The sequence below is a fragment of the Corvus cornix genome, chromosome 2 (genome assembly GCF_000738735.6).
Source record: "Corvus cornix cornix isolate S_Up_H32 chromosome 2, ASM73873v5, whole genome shotgun sequence".
Lineage (NCBI taxonomy): Eukaryota > Metazoa > Chordata > Aves > Passeriformes > Corvidae > Corvus > Corvus cornix.
In genome coordinates, this window is record NC_046333.1 from 50023475 (window position 1) to 50049417 (window position 25943).

The 25943-nt window shown below is 39.2% G+C and overlaps 2 protein-coding genes across 2 annotated transcripts in view; one reads left to right on the forward strand and one right to left on the reverse strand.

Moving 5' to 3' along the window:
- Positions 1 to 302, reverse strand: part of BZW2 (basic leucine zipper and W2 domains 2) — a 58117-nt gene extending 57815 nt beyond the window's left edge. The window contains exon 1 of the mRNA XM_039549484.1: positions 239 to 302. The gene's annotated coding sequence lies outside the window, so the exon portion shown is untranslated. The remainder of the gene's footprint in view (positions 1 to 238) is intronic.
- On the forward strand, positions 97 to 25817 carry ANKMY2 (ankyrin repeat and MYND domain containing 2). The gene is made up of 10 exons (XM_039549483.1): positions 97 to 322; positions 4904 to 4968; positions 12816 to 12954; positions 14758 to 14856; positions 16929 to 17089; positions 18206 to 18420; positions 19555 to 19690; positions 21419 to 21547; positions 21950 to 22091; positions 24304 to 25817. The coding sequence occupies exons 1-10, from the start codon at positions 112 to 114 to the stop codon at positions 24525 to 24527; spliced, it is 1521 nt and encodes a 506-aa protein (XP_039405417.1). The 5' UTR covers positions 97 to 111; the 3' UTR covers positions 24528 to 25817.
- The last annotated feature ends 126 nt before the right edge of the window (positions 25818 to 25943 follow it).

Genomic DNA, 25943 nt, shown 5'->3' on the forward strand with positions numbered 1-25943 from the left:
ACTTGAAAATACGGACAAGAAGGGACAGGCTCCTTCTGTCCAGCAGCACCGCACAGGAAGCTGGCAAAGGGGGAAAGACCGACACGTAGTGACCCCCATCCCTGGGCAGGAATGGTTCGCCCCTCAGCCGGCCCCGGCAGGGCGGGGCTGCGGGCGGAAGGCGCCGTGAGGAGCGGGGCGGGGGCGGTGCCTCGGGCGGGGGTGCTGCGGGCGCCGTCCCGGGCTGATCCCGGCTTACCGTGCGCGGGGGGCGCGATGACTCCCCCCAGGAAAGGCGACCTGAGCGCGGAGGAGAAGGACTTGCTGGCAGTGATCGCCACAGGTGAGCCCTCCCGGCCCTCGCCGCTCGCGGCCCCGGGCCTCAGCTCCCAGGGGCCCCGCTGGCCGTGTGCAGGGAGGGATTTTGTGTCCCCGCACGTTGGGGGCGGCCGGTGAGGCGCCGTTACCGGTCGGTCGCCGCGGGCTCCCCTCGTCCCCGGCCGCGCTTCTCGGGTCACGGCGCTGAGGGCCGCCTGCCTTCCCGCCCCCCTTCGGACCCGTCACTCTTCTCTCTGCCGGGCAGAGTGGCTGTTCCCTGGGTTTAGGTCCCTCTCAGGCCGGCCCGCGTCACTCAGAGAGTGCAGCGGGGGGCGCGGTGCGCTGCAGTTGGGCTGGGGAAGCTCATCTGGGCGGGTCTAACTCTGCTAAGGAAAGTTTACGTCTTACTAGTAACGTCTGTTGACATTTGCCTAATTATTGGTGTTAATGTTCTCTGCCAAAAAAAAGAAAAAAAAAAAAAAAGAGAAGTTTTCTTGGGGGTAATCCAATCTTCTAACGTGCTGTATGGTTTTCCCCATGTGCTGTTGCCAGCCCAGTACGTCTTTGCAGACACGTTATTCTCTGTTTTGGGGTGTTGTGCACCTCTTATCCCTTACACTGTCATATTTTACTATCCCTCATACTATCTTATACTGTCTTCTTAGAGAGAGGAGAGGGGATCAATGTCTATCTGAAGGAAGCGTGTCAAGATGATGCAGCCAGGCTCTTCCTGGTGGTGCCAAGCAATAGGACACAAGGCAGTGGACAGAAACTGATGCACAGGAAATTCCACCTGTATAAGAGGAAGAACTTCTTTACTGTGCAGGTGACTGAGCACTAGAACAGATTGTCCAGAGAAGTTGTGAAGTCTCCCCTCACTGGAGATATTCAGGAACTGTCTGGATGCAATTCTGTTCTATGTGCTCTAGGATGACACTGCTTGAGCAGGGAGCTTGGACCAGATAACCAGACTACTGTGGTCCCTTCTAACCTGACCCATTCTGTGTTTCTCTGACTTTGCGTTTCATGTAAATATCACCGTTTTATCACACTATGTGGCCCACATGCTTGTTGCTGGGGGAACTTTCTGTCATTAGGGTTTCCTGGTCCAACAACGTGAATTTCATAGCCCCAACTAAATAGTTTTCCTCCAACTGGTATTTTGAAAATCATAAGCAACGTTAATTAGTTGAAGGCAAACTAAAAACACTTCACGTGTTCCATGCATTTCTGTATGTAGTTTTCAGGCAATTTGAACTCATGAAAATTTTACTTGGTGCTTCACTCTCAGTTGTATTAAAATGTTCCTGTGTGTCAGAGACACAAGTGTAGGACAGTCAACAGTGAATTTATTGTGGACCAGAATCAGTTTGATTGACTCAGTTTAATAAGAGTTTCAGACCTTCATCTTGCACCTCTGTCTAACTTAACCTGAGGCTTCTGATTAGGTTCATGGGATAATTCTGATTGGAAGGGGCCTCAGGAGGTCTCTAGGCCAACCTCCTGCTCAAAACACATCAGCTTGAGGTCAAATGTGATTGCTTAGGGCTTTATCCCGTCAGGTCTTGAAAACTTCCAAGGAGAAGGCAGCACAGTGTCTCTGAGCAACCTCTTTGCCTTACTGGGTTCATCGTGAAAATGTTTTTCCTCGTATCAAGTCTAAAGCTTGCTTTTGTTTCAACTTCTGCCTGTTATCTCTTGGCTTCCTACTGTGCACCACTATGAAGAGCCTGGCTCCAGCTTTTAGCTCTGGCCAATTCTAGAAGTCTGACTTCCATCAGTTTAGTGTCTTGTTTGAAAATCCTTCAATGCTTTGTCATGCAGAACTCTAAATTTGTAAATGCAACTTTGCTTGTATTAAAATTTAATTGAAGATCACCTTACTGATGTTTGTTCTTTGGCTGGGATGTTCTTCTGAAAATCAATCCAGTTCTTAAGAAGCTTCTAAAGTTTAGAATACATGTGTGTCTGGGGGAGTAAGTTAGTTGATGGTTCCCTGACTGTCAGTCAGGGGACTTTATCAAGTGTGTGAGATGACTCAGGTGATTGTTGTTTTTTCCCTAAATTAATCAATTAAAAGAAAAATGGTAAAAGCTCCTGTAGTGTAGTGTCGTGGGTTAGCAAGCATAGTCCTGGAAGTGATGTTCTATGACCTGACAGAACCTATCAGCTGCCCAGTTTGAATATGGACAATTTTTTAAGCCACTTAAAATTTTGACCGCCTCTGTGGTGAACATTTAAGAATGGACAAAGCCTGGGGGAGCTCTGTCTCGTTTCCGGCGCTGGGACAGGTGGCTGCAGGGCCCGTACGGGGCCCTCAGGGCCCGGGCCAGGTCCTGCTCAGGCCAGGCCGGGCCACGGCCATCCTGGAGCCGTGCAGCCCTGTTCCACCCGCGGCCCCCCACAGCCCTGCTACGTGCAGACAGCACGGCCCCCCCTCCAGTGCAGCCGAAGATTCAGCTGAAGCTGCACCGCTGCCCAGCAAAGATCATGTGACCAGCAGCGATAAGCGAAATTCCAGCTGCAAGACCCTTTTAGTGCTGTGAAGAGCTGAAAACCTGAGGGAGGAGAAAGAGGAGATGCTTAAAGCTGAAATTCTGTTGTAAAGCTATGGTGGTGATAGACTATGATATATCAGAGTACCCATTGTAATTCCATGAAGGCATGGGGGGTGGAGCGTTCAAACTGTACTTGTGAGCAAAAGCACCTGTGCTGGAATAAGCAAATGTGGAAGCAGCTGTAATTTGATGAGAAGTTTGAACAGGGAGAGATGGAAGTGATGAGGACTCTTGCTCCGAATCAGAAGGAGAAGACCTCAGTTCCTAGAGATGCTCCCAGAGATAGTCCTAGAGATGAAGATGAGGAGGACCCTTTGCTCCCAGGAACAGGGGGAGGGCCTCTGTTCTTAGAGATGAAAATGCTCCCAGAGATGGGTGAAGAGAACTTTTGTTTCTGAACGGCTCAACCTTAAAATGGTACCCCAGTAGCTCAAGATTGGACCCTCAAAAGCAGTTGTGGGAAAAGCTGCAAGTCGGGGGAAGGGACTCCCACATGCGAGCAGAGAACCAACCCGGGCGGCTGGCTCGTTGTGATGCTTGAAGGCATGAGAGAATTTCTTGTGGAGATGCCTCCATAGCGTAAGCAAGAGAGACTCCTCTTCCTAAATGGACTGAGCAAGGTTATTATGGAAGTGGTAAACAGACTGAACATCTCAAGGGTTGTCTTTTACATTGTCAGTGGGACAAGGGAGGAAGGTGGGGGGAGGAGAAGTGTTCTGAAGGTGTGGTATGATTTTATTTTTTTTTTCCCCCTTCTTTTAGGTCTGTTAATAAACTTCTTTATATTCTTTCAAGTTTTGTGCCTGCTTTGCTTTTCTCCTAATTCTTATCTCACAGAAGGTAAACAGTAATGAGTATTTTGGACCAAACCACTACACTAAATTGGTGTTTCCACCCGATTACAAACTGAACCTGCTACATGTAGTTAAGCCAGATCAAAAAGCCTTTTGAAAAGAAATTATTTCTAGTATTTGTAACGGGATTTTTAGCCAAACCTGAAGTTGCAAGAGCTGTTTTGCTGAAAAATTGCTGGATGACCACCTCCTTCTGAAAGTATGAAGATAAATATGAAAATCATTAAAATAAGGAATGCAGCACTTATTTTTGTTAAGCACATCACTGCTGAAAGAACTTTGCTTATGATCAAATCGGTGATTAGAAGTTTCTGTTAATTTGCAATAAATGTTCTCCAAACTCAGACTCTTTGAATGTTCTTGTATTTCTATTTATTTGTGCCTGTAGAAGCTGCACTGGCAATATTTGGGTAGTCCTCCAATGGACTTTGAATCAGGTTCTTAGAACTATGGCTTAGCCAAAAGGATTTTGGTAGGGAATTGAAAAATACAAAGGTGTTGCCTGTTTTTCCTGGCACATTTTTTTTTCAGACTTCAGTCTACTTATGCATTTGGCAATTTCTAGAAATGTCAATGATCAAGCTACCTGAGTCCTTCCTTTCTACCTCTATTGTCTATTACCAAATGCAAACTCATTTAACTTCTGTGAATGTGATATGTTGCAAATTTCAAATTGAAACAGGAAAAATGATGTGAGTAAATGATAAAGCATGTTTCATTCAGACCAAAAAGTCTTTGAAATGAGGTAATTTGCTTTTGTGAGAATGTAGACAGCTCTTCTAGACAAAAGATGCTCCAAAAGAGATAAAGTACAAAATGTGTTATCAGTATCATTATACACATTCAGAACTGTTCATGTGCTGTTTATGATCAGACATATGAGTGTCCCATTCTTGTGTGTGTAGATCAGTTACTTCACAAAAAATGGATATTTACTTGTAGTTCATGCTTTCCAACTACTCTTTGATGTTGTGAGTTCTAGGCTTTTAGCTTCTAGAACATAATACTGTTCATTCCTAAGCCTCTTCTCCAAGTGCAATTGATTTCTTGGTGGTTAAACTACATCTCAAGCAGTTAGCATACAAAGATTTTGATTCTAATGAGAAAGGGAAGTGACCATTTTCCTCCAGATTCTCAGTTTATTCTGTTTCTCACCCCCCTTTTCTCTCTGTGTCTTTTTATATTTAATCAAAGGAAACACCGAGGAGGCTGGAAGGCTACTGGGGAACAAGAATGTCCGTGTCAATTGCCTGGATGAGGTACTGCAAAACTGTACAAGCATTATGCTGAGTTTAATAAGGAAAATATTAGGTCTGAAGGCCTTCATGTTGTTAAATAACATTTCTCTAACAGCAATTGCTATAGCCCTGAAAATCAGAGTTATTCTCAAGCTATTTCCAGCCTGCAGATGAATAGTGAACCTTTGAAGAGTTCTTACTGTTTTTTTAAGGAATTTTAATGTTACTCGAAGTACTACACTGTATTTTCTCTTAAGTTCCAGCATGAGCTTTGTCTCTAAGATAAGATAAACACTGCAGCAAAACACATGGGGATGTTCCCTGACTGCTTGTCACCTTCACAAGCAATAGTCCCTCTCCTTAGTCCCTCTGTGGCAGACACAACACCTGTCCCCATCCTGTGCTTGGGTCTCATTGCCCAAAGCCCTGTCTTTGCCAAACCATAAACATGCTTGGAGGGTGAGTAGCTAGATCAGAAATGGAACCACAGCCTTTTATAGAGGTGGGTATGGTAGACATGTAGAAGATTAAATCCTGAAGTGCTATCTGAAGATGGGAATAAGTTCACAGAGAAAGGAGCCTTGTTTGCTCCATGTTTCCTATTCTTTTTCTTTTTACAATGTTTTCTAAAGCATGCATGTTAAATCCATGTGTAATTTATCAATTTAAATGTTAATTTGTGGGTTTTTTTCACAGCTTTATAATTTCATAGGAATCACTGGGAAATTCTGGGAATGTGTCTAGTTCATCCTCTGGCTCAAAGCAGCTTCAGCTCCAGGGTCAGATGAGATTGCTCTGAGTTTTGACCTGTCTGGCCTTGTAAATCTCTAAGGATGGAGACTGCACAATATTTCTGGGCAACTTCTTCTACTCTCTTACTGTGATTTTGGTGGAAAAGTGTTTCAGTTATGTCTGAACCTCAGCTTAGGCTCAGTGTCTCTTGCCCTCCTGCCACCATAAGTGAAGAGTTTGTCTTCTCAGTGATCTCCCTGTCAGCTCGGGCAGGTTGCTGTTGGGTCCCGCCAAAGCCATCTCTCCTCCAGGCTGAGTAAGCCCGGCTCCTGCAGCCCCTCTTCACTGTGCAAGTGCTCAGGTTCCTACCATGTAGTGGTGGTACTCCATTGATTTTGTTGCAATTTATCCATGTCTTTGTTGCACTGGAAGGCTCAAAATTGGACAGGGTATATTGTAGATGTGGTCTCAGGAATGCTGAATGGAGGAAATTCACCACTTCATGGAATATCATTAGTCTTTTATTTTTCTGCTAACAGATCCATTTTCTGATTGTTCTTAAATAAGTTAAATGCTAAACCTGAATTTCTAGTGTATTGATTTCAACAAGTTTCTGTAAAACTAGTCAAACTAAGCTTTACAGTGAACTTTAAGAACCCAAGGTATAATATGTTTGCAAATGTGCTTTATTGTATGGACATCAAAAGGTTTTCCTTAAGTGTAATTGCTGAAGTTGTGCTGAATGACTGCACCTTTGCTGCAGTATTAGTGCAACATGCAGGATTTAGTGTTGAGAGGATATGGCTTATTCAAAGAAACCATATCTGAGTTATGCCTCAGGCTATTGTTGTAGAAGAAATAGTATTAACAGTATTTGTCTAAGGCTCACATCTGACTAAATACACACAAGGCCCATAAAGCTTAAAAAGTTTATGCAATGAACTTCTTGCTGACTCCTTTTTATCCCCAAGAATGGTGTGTAATCATGCATATTAAACAGCAGAGTGTTCAGATTTGTTTAGGATTCTTAAAGCCATCAGCCATGTCAGCTTTAGAATTTTTCTATTATAACCCATTTTTGCTCCAATGTGTTATTCTAATATCTATACATAAGTAAGAGTGTGTGAAATCCCAGTTAAACATCAGCTTCATCTGTTATTCATTGTTGCCACAACTGGTGACTGCTCTCAATGCATCAGGTCTTATTTTTTTTCTCTGTAGCCTTAGTTGCTTATCCTATTCACATTTATATTATTACTGTTACTTATTTTATTAATGTTAAGAAGTAAAGAAGCCCTGAAGATGGAATGCTTAGGTATTGAAATGGAAGCTCAATTCAGTTAGGAACTAATTTCCATCCTTAAAGACTTTTTTACATGAGACAATCCACAGAATGAGCACAGGCTTAATGCAATTCTCTCTTCTAGCTGTGGTATAGCAAGCGTGCAATCACAATTTGACAATTTCCACAGGCTGAAGAACCTACAGCATTCAGAAGCAGGCTGTTACATAGTACACCTCCTAATTTTAAAAAAATAAACACATAATCTGTTCCTTTCATTTTTGGTTTGACCATATATTCTAACTGCTTGGATCCGCTTTCTTGTAGATTAAAAACTACTGACAATCAGCTGTCCTTTCTCCATGTACCTTTAGACAAGGACTAAGTCACATTTTAATGTCTTCCAGATGCAGTGACCTTTTAAGTATCTTGCCTAAAGTTACGTTTCTGCAGCAAATGAACTGTAATAGTGGCTCTTTTCCAAATGCTTTCCAGTTGTTTCGGCTTCTTTCTTCAAAAATGTAAACGCAAGCTGGATGCAGTATTTCAGCATTGCTTCTGCTGTTGGTACATGTATTTAAAACTAAAAAAGTACTCCTCTAAGTCTGCTTGCTTTTCCTGCCCTTATTCCAGGAGTCTCTCACACCCTTCGCCTCCTTCTGTCTGCAGAGCTCTGCTGGGAGTGTCACCATAGTGTAAGATCCCTTCACTCAAATGAGTCTCCCAGATGCCCGTCTTCCAGAAGGTTGGAGATATCCAGCAGATACAGTCCTGTTTTTTCTCAGCATCCTTTCTGACCAAATAAATTGTTTTGTTGTTGTGTCTTTGTGGATTTAGGTAGATGAAGAAAGGAAGGATATTTAGGCTTAATCACTGTCTTTATGAAAACAAAGAAATGCAATGGCCTTTCTACAAAACTGGTCTTTTAACAGTTTGGCCACTTAAAAACTTCAGGGACATTTAGATTCAGGTGTCCTAAAGCATTAGGACAAATAGATGGGATGTAGAAATGGATGTAAAAGAAATACAAATATATTTCATTTAAATGCACACTGTTTAGTAATTTTTTGTTCCATTATAAATGGAGTGGTTGCTAATTTGGAAACCTAGTATGGGAGAAAGTGTTCAGGACTTTCCTTTCCCCAGAGAGTGCAGAGCTTGTAAATATTGTGACTTCTTGTTGGCAATTTGCCAACTTGAACTCCATCTACAGCATGGGGCTAAAACATTTCAGTTTTTTATAGAAAGGCAGGATCAAGGATGCGCACGGGCTTTCCAACTGTGGAAGTTTCCTCTGATCATGTTGGTAGTTAAGGTTGTGAAGGAGTACTGTAGAACTACAACCCCTATTTTCTGCAGACAAGGCCAACAGACTTGACCTGAAAAGTACATAATTTTTCTGTATTTAAAATAACTGTAAGGTTGTTCATAATCTTCTTACATGAAGAACTATCATCTGGAATTAGCAGCATTACTTTTTTCCTCTAGTTTGGTAATTCAGCTGTTCAGTTCTGTAATACATCCTTTAAAACCAGTCCCCTTCTCTGTGCTGCAGAACCAAAACTTCCTGGGAATTACAGCAGCAGCCTGCTTATTCATAGCTGAGGTGTGTGTAGCTTCACTCATACTGAGTATGTTCAGTGGAGGATTCTTCAGGTAATCTGTCTTTCTATTCTGGTATGAACATCCTATGCTAGCAGAAAATGGCCAGATCCTTGGCCTTTATTGAGGAGGAAGAGTTTTGTCTTTTGATATTTTTTGCACAGTACTTCAAAATACACAAACCAAAGAAAGTTTCACTGCTGTTAAGAATTATCTGGTTTCGATTCAGGTTACTGATTGATGTAGGCTTTAACTTTTCATCACTGCAGATGAACTGAAATATCATCAGAGGAATCTAATGTGTTACATATGTGAAACCAACAGCTGAGTAGGATGACTATAAAGGAGAAGAACTATAGCTGTGATCAACACTTACTGAACAGTATTTCATATTCTAATTAGTCCATACTTAGCTACAGTGAAAACTATTTGTGCATGTAACTGTTGACCTCCTTCCAAATCCTTCTTTAGGAAGTTTAAGATGTGTAAGAGCAATCTTACTCAAAAGCTTGAAGGGTGAAATTTCTAAAGGCTTTCATCCAGTGAAGAGTGAAGTTGTATTTTTAGACTAGCAGCATTCAGTACCAGATAGTTGATTTTGAAGATAAACATCAACAAGTGTTTCTGCCTTGTAGCACCTGCTCTTTTTACGTCATTTTTAGTAATGTCCCAAATACTGTCTCAAATAAAAGCCAAACCTACAGTTGCGTGTTTTGTTTATAATTTTCTGAATTGAATAGAACTGGTATAGTTGCCTGAAGCTAAAGGGTAAAATAAGACACTCTTTCTGTGTTAATGTGGGGCTGGGTTCCTCTTTGGAAAATGAGCTGGGAAAGGGAGAGATGAATGCTTTGATATTGCTGGCATACAAGTGTCTACAGCAGCTTTTCAGCTAGGGTTTTGACAGCCCTTTCCCTTTCCTTTTTATCTACTTTTGCCACTCTATTTAAATAGCTGGTACTCACATGTGCAGTGTCTTAGTGTACCCCAGCACCTGCTGAGGGACTGCTACAGTGTGATCCAGCCTGTATGCCACATCTTAACAAGGTTCTGTGGTTGAGAAGAAGGGTGAAGTGAGCGTGGGAATGTTGGGAGCACTTGGATTGCACTTTTCACTTGAGTAACACAGGTTTATGTGACTACTTCAGTAGTGAATTGTCATTGTGTTATCCACAAAACAAATGTTTTTTTAAAAATACATGTGATGTCTGTGTTCTTACACAGCATGAGTGTTTAAATGCTCACAAAATGGAGAGATTTTGTGCCAAATATGCACATGTGACTGGAGTGGGAGATAGTTTGTGTATTTTTGTTTTGTTTGTTTGTCCCATTTCTTGTTCCCTGGCTATTCTGTGTTTCCCTATTCCTCTGGTTGATGAAGGTTGAGCAAGAGTTTTGTTGGAAACTTCCTTTGTAGTTCCTAGGAGGCAGAAGGTTCTTTTCTAGTTTATTATCTTTATAAATTTGTTTTTATTCATCCTGTTCAAGCATACCTCAGCTGGGTGCTGAAGGGAGATAGACTGACCTGCTTTCTTCTTCCTCTGTGTCTGGTGGTGGAGTCCAGACCCTCCCTGGTTTTAGTACTCATCTGCCTGCCCCTCCCACCTCCCTACACATCCTTTTCTTCCCTTGTTAGCTGCTTCAGCCCACTGACCCCACAGTTCGTTGTTTGGGGTTTTTTCATGAATTGGCTTCCCCACCATGGCAGCATTAGGTTGACATAGCTCTTGGAAGCCCATTCCTCAGTCTGCTTTCGGGTTATTTTCAACATAAGGAACTGGGAAGGATGGTCTGTAATGGCCGGGTTGGCTGTGCCAAGAGCCCTGTTACGCCAGGGAGGCTTTGTTGGTTGGTGAGCTGGAGAGCCCAGTCAAGGGAAGAGCCAGGTAATTTCTAGAGGCACTGCAAACTCTATTCAGCTTGTATGGTGAGACATACAGGGAATACTTACAGCCCTGCACGAGAGAAGAGATGTTACCTTGTAACATCCCTGCAAAACAAACTAGAAACTGGGAAGGATTCATTTTTGTCCTAGAGAATAAGGTTAAAAGGCCCGATTTTTTTGGTCAGAAGAATGTTGCATGGTAACATCTAGAAAATGGATCCTTCATCTGATTTTTCATATTGGAACAAAAATTTGTTTCATCTGTATGCTTAATAAACCATCTGCAAGTTTCGTCTTTTAAGTGTGTTGTATTGACAATTCAAATGTCATCTGTGAGAAAACAGACTGTTGCTGGACCTGTCTTTGACATTCAAGCTGAGAAAAGTATTTGCAGTCAAGCCAGTTTCAGTGTAGGGACATAATACAGGATACCAAACATTTCCAGATAAACTTGTGTGAAACCCTCTTTTGTTTGCTGTGAATGTGAGAAACTGATATTAATGTGACTTTAAATCCAATTTTATAGCAACTGTCCACGTATTTTTCTGCCTGATATGTTTTTTTGATCCACACCACAGCCTGACACTTCCAAAATTTAATCAAAGGATTTTAAAAACAGTTTTCTGGGAGGAGAGGATAAAACAAACCCAGTTCTTTCCTTTGTCATATAACCTTCAGATCTTATTTGAAACAACTGGCTTTCAAGATATAACCAAACTTATACGTCATTGTTTTCTAAAAATTCTTTCTCCCATGGAAAACCGTGCTGTGTTTATATTCTCTTACTGCAGTACCTTTCTGTCCTGCTAAAGAAGACAAATCCCTACTGTGACTCCAGACTGGAATTGGCCTGTAAAATTGCTTTTGACGTAACATAATGAAATGTAATACAATAACACACATTTTATATAGTAGGAAAGAAAGTCTTTATTTCACATTAGTGGCACCCCAAATGAAACCTAGCAAAACCAGTCTGTTTCATATTCATGAAGTGATCTCTTTGGGTATTTTGTTTCTTTAATGGCAGTTTGTAATGCAGTTTACCAAAATATGTGGGTTACTAAAATATAATGCATCAAGTAAGCACTTTTTATTATTTTCAGTTAGGATGGAAAATGATGACAATATAATGCCTTAAAATTATTCTAATTTTAACTTTTCCCATTTCCCTCACCTTTAGAATTTTTTTTAAAATTATGCTGGTAAATTAAACTTACTTGGTTTTCACTCTGTCATAAATTGAAACAAGAAATATATTAGGGCTCAAACTGACAATTACATTATTTCTGGGTATCGCATTACCAGGCATCTACAGAGCTGCAGTAATGGTGTACATGAGTGTACTCAGGCACACAGCCTTGACTGGCAAAGAAAGGAACAGAATGCCATTTTCATTTCCTTCAGGGACAAACTAAAGCACACTCCCTGGTATGCAGTGTTGGAGGGTGTTCTTGGGCAGTTAAAGTGTCTTGGCTGATAACATGAATCCTGACCTGATGTTAAGTGAAAATAAACAGCATATTGGAAGAAGCATACTAAATTCTAAAAATGGAGTGTCATGCAGTTTTCTCAAACAGCAACATGCTTCTCCCTGCCCTTGAAGAGGGAGAGAGCCTGCACTGACAGTTCACCCTAGTTCTGAAAATTTCCTCTGGGGTTTGCCCAGCTTTACATTTATAGCTACACCTCAGTCCTCCCATGCTGAAGCGAATCCTTTTTGTGCTGGGGCAGTTGATCAAACCAGCAGGGCTTGAGGCTGTGACTGTTAAAGTCTAACGAGAGCTGTGTGTCTTTACAAGGGCTTTCAGAGCTCTGGCTGATCATGGACCCAATGCCAAAAGAGTGGAGAAGTGGGAGAGAGGCGGATGGCAAAGTTACCAGTAATGATGACTAAAAATGAGCAAGATGGGTTTCAGAGACTGCAAATCTTTGTAATGTTTAAAACAACAGCCTATTTCTAATTTTGTTGCTTCTTATCATATAAGCTACAGCAGGGGAGAAAAGAATAATGTAGGAAGCTAAGAAGTTTTCAAAATGAAGCTTTTCCAACTAGCAGAAACATTAGTTGTCTTTAACACTAATGTCTTATGGAAAAGGACAATGATAAATTGGCTGTGAATGTTTTTCATACATTGCTCTGTTTTCAAATCGATAGCACAGCATAATCAGAAAAGTGACTTGGAAACAGGAATCTGCTGCATGTTAGTAACCATATTTTTTCACAAGGATTCTGTGAGGTGTTTTGTAAATAAGATACTACATGAGGCTTTGGTAGTTATATTGAATGTGTATGGCCAAGTAAAAATGATCAGTGGTATGAAGATCAAGAGATGTAACATTCTACTTGCTTCTCCTTTCTTCTGGTAGCATGGCATGACCCCTCTGATGCACGCAGCTTACAAGGGGAAGGTGGACATGTGCAGGTTGCTCTTGAGACATGGAGCTGATGTAAACTGCAATGAACATGAGCATGGATACACTGCCTTGATGTTTGCTGGACTTTCAGGTAACTTCCTACTAAATTCAGATCATTGATTTTTATGACATCAATGGGTACAATTTGCCATAAATTAATAATTTAAAAGGAAGTATTGACATGCTTTTATTATTCAGGTTTGCTGGTATTTATATGAACCATGCAACTACATCATGACCAGTAGAATCCTGTGGGCAGTGGAAGAGGAGAGCTACTGTTCAGGCTCATATAAAAATTGATTTTGTTCAGCATTTTCAGGCATACAGTCTACTTGTCCTGTACCTACTTCGTCCTGTTTGTTAGAGATCTCGACATTCACTTTCCTGGGAATGTTTTCTTGTGCAGTGGGGTACATTCTATGTACTCAGACTGTGTTACACTGAAAATTATGCTGCACCAGACTGCCTTTTTAGTACTGCAAATCAGTAGCTTTTAGTAATATTTGAGACTTCTCAATCCAGTACTTTCCAAATTTTGTCTTTCTCCTACACTATTTTCCCAACTATCTTGTGGACTTTAAAAAATGTATTTAGTAATGTTAAAAACATGTTTTCCTACATTAATTTTCACTCTTAATCAGAGTGCTTATAGCTGTATATATCTTCTCCTGTCTCAAGTGGTGGTTTGCAGCTTTCCTCTTGCCATTCTTTTTCCCTGATGGCAGGAGCAGTAATTTCCTTGAGTGAAAAAAAGACACTACATTAAAATAATTGTTCCTTCTGGGGAAAAGATTATATTTGGGAATATTAGGTTATTTTAAGTATCTTCTTTACTAGGCCACTTATGTCTTCCCAAAAAATGAGATTCTAGGGAAGTCAGGTTTCTTAGAAGGTAGAGTTTAAACTGTCTTCTTTCATCATAAGTATATAAAAAAAGGCTTATGTGTGTATATGAACCTCAACTAGAGCATCAGATTGTTTTTCAGGTAAAACTTAGGTAAAAAGATTAGGGAAATTTCAGTATTCTGTGGTATTGAGCAATATCACAGCTGCAGCAGATAGATGATAAACTCTTAGAGGCTTTTAAATGACTGCTGCTTTATGGAAAATGCTGGATTTTTACCATTTTCTCACAGCTGAGCTTTTAACCTGTCATCCTGGGTGTGAATGCTTCTGAATGTTGACTTTAGTGTCTTATCTGTGGGCACAAAAGGTACATGAGCACTACTGATGCAGTGATTTTGTTTTTAAACATTAATTTTCATCCACCATCCCCTTTTTGTATTCACTTTTCTGTACTTAGCATCTGCACAAAAACTGATAAAGTAATAGTACCTTTGAAAGCAGAACCAGCAGGAGTGGTGACAAGTGTCCTTTTTTAGTCTCTGAAGGGCACCAATTAAGTCATCTAATCTTCCCGTCAAATTTTAGCTTCATTTTACTTGGTATGTAGCCCAGTCTGAACACCCAGTTCCCACTGTGGAGAAAGGAACAATCTGTTCTGTTCACTGTGTTCCTGCTACATCATAGTCCTGAACGTGTTTTTCTTAGAATAGCAAATATAGTTGAACTGTCAAACTAGATGAGTAGAATTTCCTTCTATACTGCTGTCCAGAGGGACCAGGCTCTAGTGTAGCTACATGAGTATGACTCCCATAATCTCCATGGGAAGCTGAATGTGCATTACAGAGAGCAGAGTTACATCCTCTGGAACTCAAAATAAACATGTGCCTTTCTCTTAATCCATTCTTAAAATAACAACATTAAGAACATTGATTTTCCTCAGTGTTGTTCCTGGTCTTTGAGAAATTCAGTACATCTTTTTCTGAAACACAGAGAATTACAAGTTCTGATTTGTCCTTGCTCATTCCCCATATCTTTCCTGCAAATTCAGGAAATAAAGAAATTACCTGGATGATGTTAGAGGCTGGAGCAGAAACTGATGTTGTCAACTCTGTGGGAAGGACAGCAGCTCAGATGGCTGCTTTTGTGGGTAAGATGAAAATTATTTCATTTCCTAAACTCCTAAAGAAGTAAAGTTTTAGATTCTGATGCTTTTTGTTGGAGAAACATTATTTAATGACTTGTTCTGAACTGACACGTTGCTGAGCTTTGTTTTCCACATCTCCTCATGTAAGTGTCAATTTGTGTTCTATTCCCATGTTTGATTTCCTAAAACCACAGATGATCTTACCTGTGAGAACAGGTGCTGCTGTTGAAGTGTGTAAGTTTTTGCAATGTCACCACTTTGAAAATAGAGGAAGTTGGTTACATTGGAGGTGTCTGAAGTGCAGCACCAAGTGCTGATTGGAGCTTCCTTTGTGGGAAAGAACAACTGTAGTGCCAGGAGGCAGGAACTCAGCTGAGCTTTGCAGCTGTGTGCTGGCAGTGAGCCACCACCCACCCTTCCCCCCTGCTTTTGGGAGAGGGAGAAGTCTTGGAACCTGTTCTGAGGTAGTCACTACTTACTGACCTGAACTTCACTAGAGTAAGATAGAGATTTGTCATTCCAGCATGTGGAGTTATCCCTGGCAAAACATGCAACAGGCTTTTTTGCTGTTGTTGTGTTTCTTTTTCTTGGCTTTTTTTGTTTGTTTTAATAAGCCCTTTTTAAATTTTTTGCCCACCTTGGCAGTACTAGGTTCCTGGATTAATATTCCACTTTTTCTCTATTTCTAGCAAGGAGAATTGATAAAACATTACGAGGTTAAGTGGAGTCATTTTCAGTGGCACAGCTATTGCTTCCCAAAAACCAAAAATGTGGACCTGTAGTTCCTTTCAAACACAACTCTCTCATGGTGTTTAAATGCCTGAGAACTCCCTTTGAAGTCCTTTAGGTGTTCTGGATTCAAGCCTACCTTGCCATTTAGATTTACTTCCTTGAATAGTGATTTAGTGCTAAGTTTCAATTTCCATTTTATCTCATTCTGCTGTTTTATAGAAGAAAAGGTTGACATTGCTCACTTGAGGTTTGAGCAGCAAAACCTTAACTATTGACTTAATGTATCAGAGAAGTCTATTCCTAATAATTATCCTTTGGATTTGGAGAGTCTTTTCCAATGTGATGCTGTATGGAGTTAAATGAATGGGGAATATTATCTCCAACATAATTTTTGAGAATTCTTGTTTAAAATCTCATCACATCACCAAGGTAGCATAAATATTTTCAGGCATACGGAGATACACTACTCTGTAAAAGTTTGAACATTAGAATCTATTCCTGTTCTTTTTTTATTCTTCATCCAATCAACATTAATTCATCTGCCTGTGTGTGGGAAGTGAGGATACTTCTTCCCTTGTCATTTGTCTTACACTGTGCTCTATTAGCTCAGAACTGTCTCTTCTAAAACAGTGGAGGATTTTAAATGCTGGAATTTGGTTGGCTGTGTCTTCTTCTGATTATAGGATTAGTGCCAAGACAAATCAATCAATTTAAAGAATGTGGTCCTGAACTAGAGAAGATAAGTTTTACTTTCCCTTTAGTCAAGTAATCCATTATATTGTCAGATGTGGAAAACAAGAAGAGGGTGTAACTTTTCTCATCTTGTTACTTTCATCATAGCCCTTTTATTTTTGGTAAACTTTAAGCATGTTCTGTTCTTCTAACTTCTCCCACCTTAGGTCAATATACTAATATCTGCTTCAAGTCTGAAAATTCAGAGTCTCAATGCAAATGTCATTAATTTTAGAAGTACAAAGTGGAAAAATCTCATCTTGAAAAATTGTAACACCAGTATGAGACTACTAGTATAGTATAACTTGGGGGAGAAATAGTTATTCTCTTAGTTGTGGCTTACCAGGGAAAGAGGATGCAGGAAGGGGACAGAATATTCAAAATGAGTTTTCATGAGGGCATTCCCTGCTGGGAGTCAGTAAGTTAATAACACTTACTAAAGATTAAAGCTACACACAAGAGAATGAGTTGCCTGTTTGCAGTGCAAAGTATATCATGCAAAGCTCCTTTGCATGTGGGTAATTCTCACTTGTATTGCCTATATTAGATTTGGGTTTAGGTTTTTTTTTGGTTATTATTTCACTGGTGATTTTTTTCTTCTGTGCCTTTAGGTCAACATGACTGTGTGACTGTCATCAACAACTTCTTTCCACGTGAAAGGCTGGACTACTATACTAAACCACAAGGCTTAGACAAAGAACCAAAACTGCCAGTCAAATTAGCTGGGCCTCTGCATAAAATTATTACTACTACCAACATGCATCCTGTTAAGGTGGAGTAGTATGTAAATTGTATGTGTTTGTTGGCATGGGAGCTGTTTCTTTGTGTCAAGAAGCATTCAGCTCTTCTGCAAGTTCAAGCAAAAATCAAAAGCATTATTTACTAATTCAGCTACTTCTAAAAATGAGGAAGAATCAGGCTCAACATTTAGATGTGATTAAAAAATTAAGTTATTTCAGTGTTTGTATACACCAGAATCTTGAGCTAACACCTTTAAGTGGAGAGATTCTTACTTCTTATATCAGTAACCATAAATAGCTGTCTTTTTGGCTTTATTTCCCAGCCCCTCTTGAAGTGGGAACACAGAACAATTTCCTATCTTAACAAAATCTCATTGTTCTCTCAATGCTTTTCTCAGCATGTATCTTCCTACCTTCATCACTGGTTTGCCACAGTAACATCTAGCACTGCTGCTGTTTCTGAAAGTATGTGCAAGAGAATGTTTATTTTTACTTCCCAAGATATTGCTGACAATAATGTCTTTTATGGTTTGCTCCTCCAGTGTAGTTCAGAGAAATGAATACACCTAAATTCAAATACACATTCCTTGGGCTTGCCAATCAAAGTCCAGAATTTGTCAACAGTTTCCAGCCAGGTATCTGCAGTGTACACAGACAGTAGTGCACCAGTGGCTAATTGAGTGAGTAGAGCATAGAGTTTCCTCTTAGAACATTTCATTTCACAAAGTACTCCAGGATTATGTGAGGTTGATGTGTTCTGTGAAACTGCTTAAATCATACAAGTCCAGTTTATTTTAGGTGTTCAAAAGGAAAGAGATTTTAGGATAGTGTATGGTAGTTTCTATAATTTTCTTTAGAAGTGGTTTTGATTCTTCAGGTTCTTATTCTAAAAAAAACCCAACCAAACAAACTTACTATTTTTAATACCAGTCTTAATTTAAAATATTTTCTTGTATGGGAACTGTGAATTCCAGTATACTGAATAATAATGCTAAATAATGACTAGAAAAAGAAAGGGAAGACTACATAAGAAGGAAGTAGAAGAATATTAGAAACTCCACTGAAATTTAGCTACAATGAGCTATATAAGCTTTAATGCTTATGCAGAAGTCTTAACTGGATTACATTTTCTTCAATCTTTCTCCTAGATCGTGTTGCTGGTGAAAGAGAACCCTCTGTTGGCCGAAGTAGAAGCACTGCAGAAATGTTACAGGGTTCTGGATCTCATTTGTGAGAAATGCATGAAGCAGAAAGACATGAATGAAGTTCTTGCTATGAAAATGCACTATATCAGTTGCATCTTCCAGAAATGCATTACATTTTTAAAAGAGCGAGAGGATAAACTAGATGGGTTTATCAAAAGGTGTGTATTTCTACAGAGAGGTCTGAAAGCACACGTATGCCCTACTGTTACAGGTACCAGGGAAAAGACAACTGCAGGAATAAATTGGATTGCCTTGGATAAAGGCTATGACAAATAAATTGCTAAATAATCCTAGCTGCATTTACTTCAGGGTGGCACTGACTCCCTTTTCTCTGTGTCTGAAGTGACACTGTCCTTTCCTGGGCACAAAGGAAACACTCCTAGAATTTCAGCTCTTTGCTGGAACTGGTTAGAACTTGGCATTCACATATACCCTATGAAGCAGCAGACAGCAGTGTGTGATGGAAAAAAAGGGGAGTGATAGGCTTGAAAAAAGAATTTCTCCATGTCAAAATGGTTCATATGGGAACACTTCTTGTGCCATTTTGCTCTCCAGCAGTCATACAGGTTGAGATTTTTTTTCAAAAACACTTAAGCAAGTGAGAACTGCAAATCCCACAGACTCTGGGTGAGACTTAGACTCTTAAATCTCTTAGACAGGTATTCAGAATCTACTGAGTAACAAACCCAGCTGCCTGATCTTAAATATCAAAGTAAGTACCTGGCTTTTAGAAGGATCACATTCCCTGTAGGCCTGTGGATTTTTACTGAAATCTTCTGTGAGACTGAAAATAAATTATGAAGTCGGCTTTCACATAGTGAAATCAAATAGTTCGTCAGTGATCCATAAAAAAAAATAGCAGCCAAAGAGTATAAGGACTATAACATGTTATTAAACATAATAAAGTGGAATTTGTATATTAAGGTATTGTTCATTTATCAGTGTTTATTGTTACAGTGATAATTTTTAAACAGCACAAAGCATTTTGATATTTTAGTCAGATGTAGACAGTGGATAGTCCACCTATGGATGATTATTTTTCTCTGTGGTAGAATTAGTAAGTCATGGTTTCAGAGCATACATTTATTTATTGTGTATTTCATAATGATTGTGCATTAGAATAAAAATGCTTTCATTTGCATCTTAAACATACCTTGACATACAAAGTTGCCAAATTATTATGAATTCTTCTCTATAGTCTGAAAGAAGACAGAGTACAGCATGCTGTATGTGTTTGTTCTTTAATATTTACTATGTGATTTCTTATTTTACATGTGTTTTAAAAAATTTAGTCTCTTGAAAGGGAGAGATAAAGATGGTTTCCCTGTGTATCAAGAGAAGCTAATTAGAGAAAGTATCCGGAAGTTTCCTTACTGTGAAGCTACATTGCTCCAGCAGCTTGTGAGAAGTATTGCTCCCGTTGAAATAGTAAGTTTTTCCTGTCAAGAAAATCCTTTCTAAGTAACTTGCATAATAAATTCAGATTGAGCCATCTTTCTGTCCTCAGCTTCTGCAGCATATTACATTAAGCAAAGGTTTTTGATGTCCCTGAACTCTGGCTAACTGGAGCTAGATTTTACATACTGCAGGAAAATGCTCTAAAATACTTCAACTAGTATTTTTTTCATGTGCTCATAACAAATGCTTAACCACCTCAGCTTTTAAAGAAAACTGAAGCAGTTTTTTTCTTGTCTCTGAGCTTTCCTTTCCTCTGGGATGTCTGTTCAGTTTTTCTATGCCAGTTCACTTTTTGAAATGGTAGATTCAGACAAAAATGAAGCTTAATTTGCACTGTTTTCACAATGTCTAAATTCAGTTTAAGACTGAATAATTTCCTAGATTTAATGCATTCATTTGTTCTATTGTACACAAAAAGTTGGTGATACATGATGGTAGAAAAAGGAAAAACATTCTATGAGGTTCCTTTTATCACGGAGAGAGAGAGGCAAGATGATGCAGTGTGCAGCAAAATGTATACCTAAATTAGGAAACCAAAATTACAGGTTACAAATCTAACCTCAGTTATCCTCTTATGTCTTTGCTAACACACTCTTCATTTTAGGACTGTTTATTGCTTCATAATAAATTTTTCACGAGAGTTGCTGTTCTTTTTTAAGCATGTTCTCTCTGGTCTCTTAGAGTGAGATGTTGTACGCGCAAACACTGGGGAAGTGGAACAATCTTGTGACGTGTTTGGATTATTCTGAGTCAATTAAAAATAGCCTCTGTCTTAAGTGGCTCCAGGTCTGCTAAAATGCCCTGAGGCTTAGTGCAGCCTCTACTGTTTGTCTAAGCCAGGAAGATAAACACAGTGTGAAAACAAGCCGTTGTGATGCATTACAATTTGCTTTAGAGTAAACATTTTCCTTCCTGTTGCTTTTTTCTTAAGAGAGCTTGCAGTCTTTCCTGCCTTTAAAGAAGTGACAGTTATTCCATTGGATTCCGTCCATTGTGCAGAACTAGAAAGGAGGAGATGCTATGATTTTTATTGATCTGGAAGCCTTTGACCTTTGTCATTGCACAATTATTTGGATTCAGTCTGGGCATCTCAGTGTTGTCGTAGTAGTTATGATTGTATATATTCCATGGTAGTCTAACAGTTTAAGGAATTACTTACATCCAGAACAGCTTGGCATTTTTTTGTTTTACATCATTGCCCAAAAGAATAGTTTTAATGTATGGTTACCTAAACCTTACTGCTTGCATTGCATGGGAATAATGCTGCAAATAACATCTAAATAGTAATATGCAAATAATTGAAAATTTCAAGTTGTGATGATCTGGTCTGTAGCATCTGCATGCACTGAGCACAACAGTGACAAATGAAACATTTTTGTGTATGCCAGCACAGAGACTGAGCTGCAAAAATCTGCTGCATAGGATCTACAGATGTAAAGAACATGGAGTTTAGTAATAACTTACAGAAGAAATTCTACAGAAGCTTAGGACTTAACTTCTTAAACAAAAGTTTATCTAAAGATTTAAATGTTAAGTTGTGCACGTTAGTTGAAGTTCTGTGATTTGGTTTTATGTTCTTGCTGCTACAACAGCTTCAGTGAGGCCGACGCTTGTGTTAATTACTTCTGGTCTTCCCTTGTGTGTCCCTCTCTGCCACAGTGCTGGGTTTTAATCTCATTACCACCTCTTGTCTTTCAGGGCTCTGACCCCACAGCTTTTTCTGTACTTACACAAGCTATTACTGGCCAAGTGGGTTTTGTGGATGCTGAATTCTGTACAACTTGTGGGGGAAAGGGAGCAGACAAAAGATGTTCAGTATGTAAGATGGTAAGAATCAGAAAAATATTGCCACTGAGGTTCTGAGGATTTTGAATGCTTCCCTGTTTACTGTGTAGACTTAGGAGGAATGGCATGCATGCCTGCCCTGAAAACATTTAAGCTGTCTACTTCTGGGAAAGATGCCTGAAATTCACAAGTAGGAGTACTGGGAAATCCAAGTGTGTATGCTTAAGAATGGAGAAGGAGTAAAATTTCTGTATGTTTAGAATTAATAAAAAACTGCTCTTTACAGATTCTTATATAGAATCACTCCATATGACCTTGCAAATTGCTTAAAAGTACCATTAAATGTCTATACATAGACATTTAACTTGGTGCATTAAGAAATGCGAGGAAATGTTCTATTTTTTTAGTACATGAAAATGAATTGATAACTCTGCTAACTTTCAGGTGATGTACTGTGACCAGAACTGCCAGAAAATACACTGGTTTACCCACAAGAAAGTCTGCAAGACCCTGAAGGAAATTCATGAGAAACAAGAACTAGAAGCTGCCAAAGAGAAAAGGAAACAAGAAAAGAAGCAAAAGAAAGGTTAGGATCTGTTTTTCCCTTGCTGAAACTAATGCTGTGTTAACTTCATCACAAGGAGCAATTTAAAAGGTCTTAAAACTGTAACAGCTGAGGTTGGGAGAAAAATCTTTGATGAAATGTAACAGCAAAGCTGCGTTTGTTGGGATTCTGGCCTTTCAATTTAAAAATGCCACACATTTTCCAAACATGGTTTTTAATGCTACAGTTACACACCTTTCTACAATGAAAGCATTCTGATTTACACTGCACTGTTTCAAAATTCAGACCTTTAATCAAGTTCATGCAGAAGTTTCATGCTGCTCTACATTTTGTTGGAGGTGTTCAGACAAGTTGGATAATAAGCAAGCAGCCTGCTCCTTGTAGTTGTAAAGGTTAATGTAGATGTTAAGTGTCCCATAATACTTCCTCTTCATAATCAGAGTATCAAGTTAATTGTGTTGTGTGCTTCGAATGTGAGGAAAGCAAGCAGTAGTCTTTAAACTGCTCATGGTGGTTTTCTCCCTTCAAGAAACAAGTAATTAAAATGTAGTAACAGAAAAAACACTGTATCACCCCTTCCCTTAACTTACTCTAATGCACTGTTTCTCCAAGTGAAATAATGGGAAAGTTGGGGATGAAATCACTTTTTCTCTTTCACAACTTACTGGATTTCCCTTCCTTTGTTTTAAGGATTGTAGAAGTGCACTGCACAAATCATGGTTGCCTTACAAGGGAAATGTTGTTCACTAGAGCTGTACTCAAAATAACAGGATATAAATCAGTAATAAATTAGTAATAATTGAATTTTTAAACAGTTTCCTATGTTGATCCTGTTACAAGAGCTGCTGTTGCATGGGATTAGGATGAGTGTGGAAGTTGAAGGCAAAGATATTAGAAATCCCTGGTATTGCAGACCAGTACAACAAAACTAAAGGAGCTGTGAGCAGTGATGCCTCACACTGATGCCAAACACACACCCTTGCAGGCTGATAATTTACTGAAGGAGTCAGTGGCCAGGTGCTGTGCTTTTCAGAGGGAGAGGCAGAATCCTGGTAGATGACTCTTTTCCCTCCTTATCTAAAAAGGGAAGCTAACATTTTTTGTTACATTTCTACTCCACTATCTACATGTTCATCTTCATTGACTTTTTCAGGTACATGGCCAGCACCCTCTAGACCTTGTAAGATTATGCACTGTTAGCAAGACACTGAAGTCATCTGAGCTTCAGATCACCTTGTGAATGGTGTTGTATCCGAGCATTTCATATCAACAGCAGTTTTGTTTCAGAAAGTTAGTAATACCCCCTGCAAATCCTGTACCTCAGGAAATTAATGGTTAAAAAAAAATAAATGCAACAGCTGCAACTACATGCAAACCCAAAAGTTTAAGCGTTCCCACTGTGCAAGGGTGAGCGTCAAGGAAGTCCACACTTCAGCCTTTGCTGAAGGCTGTTACCTCACAGCCAAGTAGGACCTTGGCAGGGCTTTGGCAGTTGTGGCTAGCTGTGACAATTTTTGGCTGACTGTCAATCACAACAGAGAAAAAGAAACCAAGATTTAACTACTTTTGCTCCCAATTAGGCTTTCCTCTCCTTCTTTTCAGAATTGCTAGCATGCAAGCCCTACTTAGTAGAATCAGGGTAAAAAAGTTGTTAAATAACTTTTCTCAGAAAACATTGCTTGAAGAGTAAAGGTGCAATAGGTGATTCTATTCCAGGCAGTCAAGTTATAAATTTCAGGATGACTCACTTCAACCTAAGTTCATTGTTTTTAAGCATATAATTTCTTCAGTCTGTTTTATGCAGAAATGCTTCCTATGTAGTTGTGTACATGGCTTTTTGATTGAAAACAAACCCCACCTGTACTCTGTGTTTAACTGACCTGCAGCCATTCTCTGAAAAGCTGATGATAAGAACGGTGTCAATAAAGAGTATTTGAATTGAACATTAAAATAACTGTTGTGTCCTACTTTGCTCCTCTCTTTATTTATAAAGAAGTCTGGCAAAATGGAAGATATATTAATGAGAGCTTTGTATAGGATTAGCTCCACAGTAACTTTATACCAACTTAAACAAAGCTTTAGTGTCTTGGGTTTTTTCAATGAAGATTCTCTACATTAATCACTTCTGTAATTGATGCAAAGTATCCTAGTGTTTATTGTTCTTTAGTAATAAAAATGTTTGCTTCCAAATGAGTTCAGTGTTTATTAATTGTGTGATTTTTCTTTTGTTTAGATGAAAAGCAACTAGTAGAGGGTAGTTCTACAAGTGAACAACAGTCAGATCCTGGTCCAGATCCTACAAAAGAAGTGGATCCAAATCATCCTACCGATGGAACAGAAGAATCTGAATTTACCAAAGAGATGGAGGCACTAGCCCTGCAACCTGAAAGTCCACTGGAAAGTGAGACTGCCTTAGATGACGTTGATCTTCAAAAAATTCAAGATTCTGAGGAGTAAGAAGAGGGTAGGAAGGGACTGAGAGTTCTCAAGGGTACTAAAGAATTTTTTATGCTGACCATGTCTGAGTTCTAAAGCATGGCTTATGCAAGACTTCCTTTAGAAGACAGAATGTCTCTGTTCATCAAGAGATAGAATATTGGCTACTTTGTCTATAAATACTCCACGTTTGTTGTAAATTGTCAAGATAGGTATTTATTATCTGCTAAAAACTAGAGTGGCATAGATCCATCTGTATGTATACCAACAATAAGCCTAGTGAAACTCTGAGTATCTGTGGTTAATGAACCACTTAGTGAAAAATGAAGAGCATTGGTTTGGATTATTCATGTTTTCCTAACTTAAAACTTGTTTTAATTGTAATTTAAATACTTTTTTCTGCAAATATATAGACCTGTAGTTAAAAGCACTGGAAGGCCAGCTGTTAAATTGCTTTTTTTTCCAGCACTTTATGAAGCTTTATCTGAAGGAATTCAGTAGCAATTAAGTTTCTGAAGATACTCATCTGAACTCTCAACTTTTCATGACATTACTGTAAATATTTTTCACTAGTGAGAGCACAACAATAGTGTCTAATTTTAGTAAACGAAACTGCTGTTTCAGGTGTCTCAAGCTGATGGTGAAATGTGTATTTCACTATTGGTTTGGTCAGAAATATTCCAAAGTCTAATGAAGGGAAGACCAGAATGACTCAAAATATTTTGACTGACAAGAATAATGCATTCTAAATCATTTTTCAGGTAAAGATGCCTTAGAGCACACTGGGATGTTGCTTATGAATTATTTCATAAACATAAAAATGCTTAGTATTTTTCATGCTGAACTGGTCACAGTGAATTAGATGAGAAAATTCATGTGTGCATTGATACAACTGGGATTTCACTTCAGCTTTCAACTAAATACCAGATCTAGAAAACAGCTTCCCTCAACTTTGCTTTTCACTCAGATTTATTTCTGTGTCTCATGAAATCAGTGGGAATGCCATAACTGACACTATCACTTGCTGCATAAGGATGGCAAAATTGGAGACTGTCTTATTGTTGGCTGAATCACTGGTGTTTTAAACATGGCAGTGTTCTTCTGATTAGAGGAGCAAGGACCATCCTCAAAACAGAGGGAAAATGCTATTAATTTTTTTACTGTTTAATATGTTGAAGGTTTTTGTTTAATATTCTGAAAACTGTAAGAGTGAGGATACATAAATGCACCTGTGCAGGGAATGTACCTGTGTTTTAATTTCAAGGATTAGTAGATTGTGAAGAATAAAGGGAAATTTTTTAAAAGAAAGGAGCCATGTGGCAATTCTGTTTCCTGTGTCTGAAACATGGTGACATTCTCATGTGACATGCAGGGGCCTCCTGTAGCTTGAGTATACAAGTTTAACTTCATGACAGCTGGCAAGCGAGTTGCCTGCTT